Source organism: Condylura cristata, unplaced genomic scaffold, assembly GCF_000260355.1.
Source record: "Condylura cristata isolate star-nosed mole 26May11 unplaced genomic scaffold, ConCri1.0 scaffold00017, whole genome shotgun sequence".
Lineage (NCBI taxonomy): Eukaryota > Metazoa > Chordata > Mammalia > Eulipotyphla > Talpidae > Condylura > Condylura cristata.
In genome coordinates, this window is record NW_004567118.1 from 28,450,938 (window position 1) to 28,462,876 (window position 11,939).

The 11,939-nt window shown below is 48.4% G+C and overlaps 1 protein-coding gene across 1 annotated transcript; it reads left to right on the forward strand.

Annotated features, from left to right (window-relative positions):
* Positions 1-4,087: 4,087 nt before the first annotated feature.
* On the forward strand, positions 4,088-4,723 carry RNF222 (ring finger protein 222). The gene has a single exon (XM_004684608.1). The coding sequence runs from the start codon at positions 4,088-4,090 to the stop codon at positions 4,721-4,723; it is 636 nt and encodes a 211-aa protein (XP_004684665.1).
* The last annotated feature ends 7,216 nt before the right edge of the window (positions 4,724-11,939 follow it).

Consider the following 11,939-nt stretch of genomic DNA (forward strand, 5'->3'; position numbering starts at 1 on the left):
CTCAAACGGGTTGGGCGACATTCACTTCCCGGTGCTGTCCTCCCGACCTGCTCAGTCATTAGGAAATGCCTCAGCGCCCGCCGTCACAGTGACAGCAGCAGCAGGACCTGCTGCTTGCCCAACACCTTGGGTGGCTCAGACCTGCTCTTCGGAGGCCCCGGGTGGAGAAGTGGATGCGACTCTCCCTAGTCCCGCCACAGTAAGTCTGGGGCTGGGAAGGAGTGGGATCCAGTCAAAACCTGACACGGTTTTACACTGATCAAGGGTGTGGGAGAAAGAGAGAGAGAGAGTGTGTGTGTGTGTGTGAGTGACTTCACACTGGGGTTCTAGGAGGGAAGCCCAGGTGTCTAAAGGTGTCACTGTCTTGGGGGCACAGAACACTGGGCTGTTAACAGCTCCAACGGGTATTCGCGATGGGCTGCTGCAGTGGGTGAGCTGGAACTGGGGCTTCAAGAGGTCAGCTCTCTTCACCAGCCCTCCCTTGTCTTATAGGTGGCCAGAGGGGCAGCCTGTTTACAGTCACTCTGAGGAGGGAAATTTGGCGGTTATTTTCCCATCAGTGATTCTTCATCTATTCCTTTAAACCTACACACAGATTTTACTGAGGTATGACTGACATACAAAATTGTGCACATATTACATATTTGATGTACACAACTGGATTCTGGAGCTCTCGTGAGGTGTTTGCACCCACAGATGTTTGGTAAATCTTTCAAAATCTAAAGGCGTCTGAGGGCTGGGATGTTCGTTTTGCTCCCACTTCTTCCTCTGTTCCTTTGGCCAAGGTCTGGAGAGCCCTCCGGGAGGCCTATCCAATCCTTGCTGGAAGCAGGGGCACAAAGCAAGGGCCGTGTAGCTAGGCTAAAGTGGGCTCAAATCCCAGGTCTTCCCTGTCTATCCATAGGACTTACACTTAAGCTCTGACGCCTCAGTTCCTTCATGTGTAAAATGGTGATAATATCTACCTCCCAGAGTTGTTGTCAGGATTCAATGAGGAAGGGAAGCAAAATGCCAAGCACATAATTAGTGTTCAATAAATAGTGGCTGTAATAATTATTTATTATTAGTCGACACTGGTCCCAGCTCACCTAGGAAGACTCCAGTCCTCCACCAACCCCCACCAGTTTTCTCAAGCACCAAGGGGGTGCTTAACACATCATACCTGGCATTGTTACTTGGCTGGTTTGTGCCCCCCAATACAGTAGGTTCCCTGCATTCCTTCTGCTGCTCTCTACCCTCCCCTAGCACCCAAGATGGAGTGAGCTCTCTAATAGGAACTCAAGGATGGAGAATGAAAGGGAATCAAGGGAAAGGAAGGCACACCAGGAGGGAGGGGTCAGAGTAGGGTTGAGAAAGGGAGGTGAGAAGGTGGGAAGGAGGGTGGCATTGTCCAGGCATGAACAGCAGGCCTCTCCTGAGCACAGGATAGAAATGATTGCCCAGAGAGGACATCAGTGGAAACTTGGGGTGCCTTCTGCAGTCCTTGGGTTCCTTCTACTTTTCCTCCAACTCTCCTCCTTCCCCTACGCGTGCCAAGGAAAAGAGTGCTCCCCTACTCAGCTAATACCTACTCATCCAATCTATCGACCGATTCAAATAATGTCCTCTTCATCAACTATGGACTCTCTCCCTGCCATCTCCCTCTCCATTGCCTCTCCAAGCAACCTTGGACAAGTCACTTCCCCCTTGAGACCTAGGTCTGCTCACCTATGAACCAGATTTAATGGAATGGCCTTGAGAGTTTCTTCTCTTATCTATCTGCTTTAATTTTCTTCCCTATTTTGAAACCTAGATACTCAAACAACTTAAGTTACTGATCATCATTCCTCATTCTAAGAAAAATCTCTTTCAAAAAATGTTATGTCCACTGGGCTCTAAAATTTCATGGATTTTCAGGAGCATTGTGATGCCTTGTTTAATACCTAGAACACAGCAAGTGCTCCACAGGCATTTGTTGAATAACTAGAGGGAAGGAGAGATGGAGGGGTGGAGGGATGAAATTTTCACCACATACCTGTTATGAATGTAGGGGGGATGCATTAGCAGTTGGTTGGCTTCAGAAAATCATGGTTACCCTGAGAGTAACCCTGGTTTAGTTTAAATATTCCCAAATGTGTTATAAAAAGAAAATGATTAAGAAACACTAGAACCACCATTTTAATTTTTATCTTTTGCCCATCATTTACTACTGTTCAGTTATTCTAATTGGAGGAGAACTTCCCTGTGACAGGGGGATGTGATTTCTTAATCATCCATGTGACTCCTACATGGGAAGGAGAGGGAAGAGAGGAAGGCAATAGTGGCAGTGGAAAGGGCTTGGCCTGCTCCAACAATGGCACCTACCATTTACTGAGCACTTACTGTAATCAGGCACATTAGCTCGCAATTCTCAGGACAACTCTGTGAGGAGAGTAGTAGTGTTACTACCAATCCACTCTTACAGATGGGAAACTGAAGCTCAGACATTATGGATATATAAAGAATTTGAACCAAGCCCCAGGGTCAGAGCAGTTGAAACCCCCATCTATTCTAGAGGTTACACTGACCACCTTAGTGACCACAACTGGAAACTCCTGAAAATATTTTGGCTGGAACCTCCAGGGTTCCTGGTCCCCTGGAACCCCCCTCCTCATTGCTTGCTTAATGATGGGACATTTTCAATTTGGTAAAATGGATTTGGAATGAAGCCAAAAGAGATGAGAAACTCCAAAATATCTGTGACTATACTTTGTCCTTCCTATTAGCTGACTATACTTTGTCCTTCCTATGAGCTGATTGTGTTCCCATTCTGTCATCTGTCAAATCTGGGGGCTGCCACACAGTTCTAGTCATCAGTGTCCAAGGATCTCTCCTATGTCATTGTTGAAGAATATGTCATAATTGAAATTCCTTCTAAGGGGAATGATCTAGATGAATTCAGGCCACATAGTTGTGATATGGGGGACTTTTCAGTGAGGACACTGGACCTCACCACATTCCCAAAAGGATGTTTCCCTATAAATCATCTTGGGAAGCTGTTCACTTAATCCCACAAGGCTACCATTGCTACGAATATGTCTGGGGCCTCTCCCTTCTGCTCTCATATATTGTCTACTTGTTACTTTATGGGTGAATCCATATCCTTGATTTAAACTAATATATTACTACTATTATTATTATCCTTGCCACTTGAGCATTAATTTACTTTCTCATCAGGCTTGGTGCCCAGTGACTTTTGGACATTCCCAAAATACCAGACACATCCTCAAAGAATGAGACTCTGCCTTCGCCAAGGTTAAGTAGAAGTTTCTCTCGCTGCCTCCAGCAGGCCTGTAAGGATAATTCAAAGAATGACTGAGCTGTGGTAGTTGGAGGAATGAGCCCACAACAACTTGCTGTGACTACGTGGAGGGCTAGCAGGCATTTGGATGTGTAAGTTTTGAGCTTTATTTTCAAAACAGTCATTGCTTTATAGCTACACTTAGCACAAAGGAATGCAATCCAATGGCTGGATACAACCCAATGGGCCAGCCAACATGTGAACAGGGAGGCTGAGGAGCAGACCTTTACTGGAAAACAGCCACTCTGGGCACAGACCCACAGTGGAGCCTGGATTAAGCAGGGGGAGGAGGGGTGAGAGGATGGAGAGGATTCATCTGCTTAGCCACCTACTTCCCCTGAGATCTAGGTGCTCCTACCCTCACTTCCAGCACCAACCAGGAAGAGGAGAGCAATGATCTCACCGTGTGTGCACGTCACGGTTGAGGTGAGGGATCAGGGAGGCCACACCATCATCACACTCCACACACCTTCTTCCAGAGTCCAGTGTGGTTGGGAACGCTCATTGCTTTGTTCCCATCCAGAAGCACCTCTCCTCCTCAAGGTCTTAGACTCCAGGTCTCAGGCCTTAGTTTAATGCAAATAGGCCACTGAGGAAGAACTGAAGAAAGGAAAGACAGGAGGGAAAGAAAGAGAAGGCAGACAAGGAGAAAGGAGACAGTGTAAGCAGAGGGTGGACAGGAGTTAGAAGAGGGAGGAAGGAGAGGAAAGGCACCATGCTCACAGCCCTTCCCTCCCACAGCTAAGGCCCTGCCTTTCCTCAGTGGCCATGTCAGAAGGAGAAAGCAAGGACAGCTCGGGCAGCGAGTGCCCTGTGTGCTACGAGAAGTTCCGAGATCTGGAAGGGGCCAGCCGGACGCTGAGCTGTGGCCACGTGTTCTGTCATGACTGCCTGGTCAAGTACTTACTTTCCACCCGCGTGGATGGGCAGGTCCAGAGGACCATCGTCTGCCCCATTTGCCGCTATGTCACCTTCCTCAGCAAGAAGAGCTCCCGCTGGCCCTCCATGCTGGACAAAAGCTCCCAGATCCTGGCTGTGCCCGTGGGCCTGCCCTCCGTGCCACCACCAGAAACCCTGGGCCACACAAATCCCCTCGCCGGCTCCCAGCCTATCTGGAGGCCAGCCCAGAGTCAGAGCACCCAGCTCCCCTTGGACCTGCTGCCCAGCCTGGCCCGGGAGCCACAGATCTTCATCATTAGCCGCCACGGGATGCCCCTGGGGGAGCAGGACAGTGTCCTGCCACGCCGCAGCCTGGCAGAGCTCTCGGATGCGTCACCGGCACCCAGCTCTGCCCGGTCGTTCTGCTGCCGCTCCCGGGCTCTACTGCTCATCACCCTCATTGCCGTGGTGGCCGTGGTAGCTGCCATCTTGCCCTGGGTGCTGCTGGTGAGGAAGCAGGCATGAGTGGTGGCACTTGGGGTGGGGGGGCCACAGGGCCTCGAGATGCTCTGGATGCTGCTGGGCTTCACACACCCAAGCCCTGAGGGGGCGGGTGGGCAGGCAGAGGGGAGGGGCAGAGAGGAAATTAGGAGGTACTGAGGGGAGGTAGAGTGGTTTGCCCACCTCCGCCCCACTCCTCACTCCCAACAGCTGGAGCATGCCAGGGAGGCTGGTGACCTCTGAGGCTAGACCTGAATTGAGCAGCCCAGCTCTGGGTGGAAATGGAAACTGGAGGGTCCAGGTCAGGGTGAGAAATGTGAGGGCAGCCCCCTTTCAGCGCTGCAGCCCTAGAGCTCATGCTCAGCACAGGCTTTCCCTTTCCTCTAGGCGAGAACCGGCAAGGCAGGAAGATGGATGCCTACCCCTGCCCGTGGGCTCCCCAGCCCTGCGGTGTGGTCCTTATCTGCCAGGTGACCTACCTGACCAGGTGGGGCTCCCTGGGGACAAGGAACATCTGCTGGCACACCCTGTTAGATGGGGGCCCAGTGGCAAGACTCCTCGAGGTCAGAATTCCTACCCAGGTTTCTCTAGCTTGTTCTCAGGGACAAATGGAGTGGCACAAGGGCTTGAAATCACATTTTCCAGATTTTCGACACCTACTCATAGAGCTGGGGAAGCCTGTGCACCTTCCCACCCCTACTCCTCCTGTCCCCTTGGCACCAGCCTGGAAGGTCCTCCCTGAGGGAACGGCTATGGGCCAGGATTTCTGGGGGAAGTAACAGAAAAGAGGTTTCCAGGGAGGCTGAGGTGGCCATGAAGAAAAAGGGTTTGTGGGTAGAGATCAAGGCCAGCAGAATGTCCCCGAGAGCCTCCCAGGCCCAAGGAATGGTCCGACATTTGAGCCTTGGGGTTCTCAAATGTAGCCTGGGAGGCAGGGGGTGCAGGGAAGCCTGATGGCTGAGACTTGAGTCAGCTGAGAACTATGTGGGCAAATTAACCCCTGGGGGCTCCTACCTCCTTCCCAGCCCAAGTCCTCCTCCTCATGACCCAACCACTCATTAGAGGCCACACCAGCTGAGCCAGTTTCTGAGGTGGATTCTCAGGCTGGGCTGGGTGAGGACGGGTAGGGAAGAAAACAACCGTGCTTGTCAGGGAAGCTACTGTCTCCATAAATGCTGAAACCCAGGTGCTATGGGCTGCTGGCTAAGGCCTCTTTCCTGGGGACCCCACATGGGGCTGTTTGAGGGTTACTGACGAGGATCATTAGAAAAACTGCAGATTGGCTCCTGCCTGAGGAACAAGTCATTTGAAGAGTTATTTACTGTTGATTAAGACCCTGAAGTCCATGGGTCATAATCTTGAATTAAGATTAAGATTAAAAACAGCCAAAACCTCCAGTTAGTCTCTCAAATAGGTGGTTGTTCACAGCCCAGGTGTGCAAGCAACTGAGCCTTCCACAACCTTCACCTCTCTTAGCAAGTGCAGTTGCAATGGAAAAAGAAATAGCACTCTGCCTCTTGCCTGATTCCTAAATGTTCCCAGTGGTGGTCATTTGGGAAATGGGATCCATGCTTCACAGATTGCTTGGGCTGATCTACACTATTTAAGGACTTCATGATCTTTTCAAGAAGAGAGAAAGCATGGGTGCTACTTGATGGGGGTGGGGGTGGGGAATACTGGTGGGTTCATAGGGGGAGTATTTATTATAGGAATACAAATCTTATATTGACAAAGACTTTCATAAGTCGGTTTTAAACTTAGCCAGGCTGCTTTCAATAATGCCATGAATTTTTGGGGACTTGACTGGCCTCAGATTGTTATGTTTATCAAAAACAAATTTCAAAACATCTGTAATGTTTTCATTATCATTCAGTGGTGGCACTCCTTTTATTTTCAGAGAATGCCAGAAACTATTTTTTAAATAAAGCTATCTATTTTCTCAAAGATTCCAGTGACATTGCAAATATGTAAAGCTCTGAACTTGGACTTTCAAAATAATTTAAGTCCAAAAGACAGTTGGAAAATGCAAATAGGAATGGCTCCTAAATGATTACTCAGTCAAACCTGTGGAAAAAATGCAAATTAAAATTCTGTTTGTATGCCACTTTCAAAGCCTGACCCACTCTACAGCCAAAGCTGAGCAGACCAGGTGAAATGGTGGGGATGTATACTGGTAAAGCTCCTAGGAAAGGAAATTCGACATCTCTCAGAATTCCCACGTTGACCCCACAACTCCCGTTTCAAAAATGTGTCCTGCACATGCACTCGCTGTGCTGGGCAGAAGCGTGTGTACAATGTTAGGTAATCACAGCATTGTTTGCAATTACCAAAGACTGAAAATACCCTCCACGCCAGCCAACAGCGGGCTGGCTCTATAATTTAAGGTCAAGGGACTCTCCTGAAGGTGTAAAAGGAAGTCTATGACGGATACTGAAAGTCTTCACAGTACAAAGATTGACGGGAGAAAGCCAGGATGTCAGCTATGGTTGTGTAGCCAGCCATGTTGAAGTGGGGGGGGGGGGCAAAGGGAGGGCTATAATGATTTGCATTCCTATTTGCTTATTTACTTCTGCGTAAAGAATTTGGGAAGATAGACCATAAAAGCTATTAACAGGAATTACCTGGAAGGGGATGAGAAAAGGATAGAATGGGAGGGGAGATCTTCCCTTTCCCGTTCATACTTTCGGATTTCTGAAGCATGTAAGCATACTATTTATTAGAAAATGAAAACTTCAGTAGAAGCTGAAGACCTGTGGACATACAGATGAGGAATCAACCCAAAGAACACTCAGGAGCTGCAAGACCACTTGACCTATGGTTGGGGTGTCAGTGGGGTTCATGGGCAGGTTTGTCTTGTTAGAGGTTGACAGCTTATGTTTAACAGGTTATCTCATGAAGAAAGGTAAAAAGTTTAATATTCTCAATGTTTCACAGACTCTGTGGATTTCTTTGGACTGTATTATTTAATGTGCTTGTTTTGATTCGTCCCTACCCTTTTTTTCCTTTCTCAAATAAAATCTTCTGTTTCAAGCAACCATCCTGAGGTCAGGGCACTACAGAAAGAAAACATTAATTAGATGATAGATAAATGCCAAAGTTTAAGCAAAAACTGCTGCTCTTTTCTTCCCCTACACCCACACCCACCCCCCCTCCCACCCACACACACACACACACACACACACTTTGCCTGCCACCTCCCATCACAATAGAGCCTTGCATAGTCTAGGCCTACGCAACAAGTTTAAGGAGCCCAGAGAGCCCTGAGCCAGGGTTCCCAGCAACCCCAGTGTACACATTAGAGACCTCTGCACCCCTCAGATGTGTCCTATCACCTCTCCCTCAGTGAAGCCGGAAGGTAGTGGGCCTGCTGCTCTCTTTACTGCTCCCTTTGATTTCCACTTTTGGCACAAAATAAACAATCTTGAGTCTTGCGATTCTCTTTCCTTCATCCTGATCTTAGCTAATACAAACACACACCACAACTAATTCTCAACACAAGTATTTGCAATTCCAACAAAGAGCACAGGTGGGTGCAGGCCTCTGACCCTTTGCATGGGGGTCGCCTCCTTCTGGATTATACTTTCCCCCTTTCCTACCTGGAAAACTCTACCTCATTTCCCAAAAAACACAGTTCAAAGGCTAGCCATGAGATATGCCAGCCCTCTACCTCAGATAGAATGGACTGCACCCTCTGGGGACACAAATATTATGCACGTTTGTTGACAAATCCATCCCCTTCAAAATAGCAAACTTCTTTCTTTTTTTTAAGACCACGCTTCTTGAGAAGAAGTTAGATCTTACTAATTGGCACCTTGATGAATTTAGTAGAGTAAGAGTTGGTAAGTATTTAATAAAGAGTACATGTTTGAGCCACGCATGCAGAAATGAACAAATAAAAAGGATGGTTTGGTGTCTAGAAAAAGAGTTCAATCCAAGGCACTTGGGTGTGGAATCTGGATATTTGCTTTCATGTGTGTTGGGGCTTCACAAATGCCCTCTTCAAAATTACCTGAAGGAACCAGTTTAAAAGAACCTTTTCAAATCATGGACGAGGAATGTAAGACTGTCAAGACAGATACTTATAAACAGACTCCAGAACTAGGTTACCAGTAATTTGCATGTGTGTGTACTATCTGTGCCCCAGCAATCTTCAAACGGTAGACAGGGGGTTATGCTGTTCAAGTGGCGGGCTGAAGGTTTCATTTTGATGAGTGGATGTTGAGGGGAGGAAGAGAGGTAAGGAGGAAGATAAAACAGAAAATGACGGGAAGGTTAAGAAAGCAGAGACAGCTTTTATGGGAAGAGAGGAAGATGAGTGGTGGAGGAGGGCTGAAGAAGATGGGAGGTAAGGAGACCAGTAAGGACTCTATGAAGAGAAGGGGACAAGGCTATGAAGACCAGCAGGAAGGCAGGAGGCTCCAGTGAGTCCCTATGATTTTCAGCATCTAAATAAGACTTGCCCCCACAGCCCTCTTACACCAGCCACAAAGACCTGGGTCCTGGGGACAATGTGTCACCCTGCTTCACACCTCCGTACCTTCCCTCAAGCTATTCCCATTGCCTCACAGAGCTAATTTTAACATTCTTCAAAAGTCACTCAGGAGTGACCTCACTCATCTACCCTGACCTCAGAGTCCTCTAATATTCCAGAAGCATAGAAGTACCCAGCAGTAGGTTTAGAGTAAACTAAGGTCTTGTGGTTAACTTAGTTGTTTATCTCTCCCCTTCAGACAATGAAATTCCCACAGGCTGATTTTGGTTAATTTAAATTTGTAATCCCAGCTTCCAGTTCAGAGCTGCTCTGGAAAGGTGATTCATAAACATTCATTGAAAAGAACAGCAGAGGAATTCTCACTGAAATTTTGAGTCGTGAATAAAATTTGGGACTATTTCCTTCACAGCTGTTAAAACACAACTTTTAAAAAATTATTGATTAAACTTTTATTTTCTTAAATTATTGTTTTTGTACAATATTTTATTTCTCCCTTCAGGTGTAGTCCCTATTAATCTCCCACCACATGCCTCCCTGGTGGTGCACAGGTTGAGGTCTCAGAGCCTTCATCCTGTGGCATGAGTTAGCCCCCCAGCCAGGGAGCTGACCCACATGGCCCAGCAGACCTCTCCTGTCTCACCTGCTGCTCCCCTCAGCAGTGTATTTCAGTCAATCAGCTTGTTCTGCTTCTCACTCTGTCTTTCTCTCTCTTTCTTAACCAAATTCATTTTTTTAAAAGATCTATTTATTTATGCATACAAAACTGGGGTACATGCCAGAGGTGCAGGGACAATGAGAGGACTCACCAGACAGAGTGGGGCGCAGAACAGGCAGATCAAGGTAGTACACTGCTGAAGGGAGCAGCAGGCAGGTCAGGAGAGGTCTGCCGTGCCATGTGGGTCACCTCCTGAACGGGGATCAAACTCACATGAAATAGCTGCAGACAGCTTGCAGTGCTGCATCCTAACCCATTGTGCCTAGGGAGGGCCCTCCCTCCCTCCCTCCTTCCCTCCCTCCCTCCCCACTCTCTCTCTAATAAATTCTCTTACTGGTTCCCCCCTGCCCCACCTCTGGCCTATACCCCAATTCTTGTATGCATAAATAAAAAAATAATAAATCTTAAAAATCCCACCACTGGGGAGGGAAGGAAATGCACTGGATTACGGTGATGGCACATGGGTGATTTGGTGATGGGAAGCTCACGGATTACAACCGAGATGAATGCACAAAATGATGTAAAAATAAACTATTATTTAAAAAAAAATCCCACCACCATATCACCCATGAACCATCACCTTAGTCCCTTGTGCTCTTCCCTCCCATTTTGACCTCACCCTCCCTGCTGTGCCTCAGATCTGTTTGCCGCAAGTTTTTTTTTTTTTGACCCTTTGTTCAGTTCCCCTATATTCCTCCTATAAGTGAAGCCATCCAGTATTTTTCTTTTCTCCTCTGACTTACTTCACTGAGCATAATCCTCTTAGCTCCATCCATGTTGCTGTGATTAGCATAAAATTATCTTTTTTTTGATTATTGAATAGCATTCCATTGCCTAAAACACAACAGGGGTTCTTTACTGATTATAGTCTGCCCCTCAGGACAAGGTTTTTCTTTGACTGGACCTCAGGTTCCTACAAACTGGGAGCTTATACAAAGTTACCCAAAGGGCTAGGGAACCAGCCTTCAAAATGTTCATCTATAACCCTTGGGTTCCATATACGCCCTTGCACAAGTTCCGCCCACTTCTGTGTGGTTCAGTTTCCTTCTGTAAAATGGACACAATAATACCAGCAGCATGAGGACTAAAGGAGTTACTAAAGCGAAGTGAGAAGTGTCCCTAGCATGCAGCAAGCTGGTACTACATAGCCTGTCTGCTGTATGATGATGAAATGCGTCTTCTGCCAGCATGACATCCGTATTATTCATTCAGCAGAAACCTATCCCCTAGAGGCCGGATCAGGCACGCCGCGGGAGTTCACCTTGCCTGTCTCAGCCCATTTGCAGGGGAGCGCATCACCCTGCCCTGCCGAAGACCTTGAACTGAATGACAGCAGGAAGTGAAATTCAGAAAAAGGTTCAGCTCTCGGCAGCCTCCTCCTGCCGGACTCCTGGGACCTACACGCTTTGGTATCACTGGGAAGCTCGTTAGAAACGCTGGTCCAGAAGTGCTTCCGCGGGGTGGGGGGGCTGACCGATGGGTGATCCGACTCTCTAAAAATGCCTCTCGCAGACCAAGCCGCATCTGGGGCAGACCCCACAACACCATCAGCGCCCGCCAGGCTGTGTGGGAGGCAGCTGGCCGGCGGGAGTTGGAAGTACCTGCGCACTGCACACGCCCACGCCAGGGACCCGTAAGGTGGAAGCCAGGTCTCCCAGATGCCTGTCGGCCCGCAGTCCCAGGGCCACCTGGCGGCCAGAGTTAGGACTGGGTGCGCGAAGCTAGGATGTGAAGGAACAAGGGTCCCCTGGACGTCTCGCTCCCTCATTACCCACTGGGATCGTCAGGTCATGAGCAGTCCCTGCCACTCGTCCAGTTACGACCCTTCCCAGACAACAGCCCTGCAGAACCGTTCTCGCAAGGGAGAAACACCAGGAATCTGAGAGGTGAGATTTACGGCCCTTCGCAGCTTCCCTGGCAGTTCCCCTCCTAGCCACGAGATGACACTAGTCATCAATTTCTTTCCCAGTTTCCTAACCGCCTTCAAACTCGGCACCTCTCTCGCTCCGAGGCATTGGGTCTCGCGAGATCTC

Coding starts and splice junctions, on each gene's coding strand:
- RNF222 (XM_004684608.1), top strand. CDS start 4,088: ATGTCAGAAGGAGAAAGCAAGGACAGCTCGGGCAGCGAGTGCCCTGTG.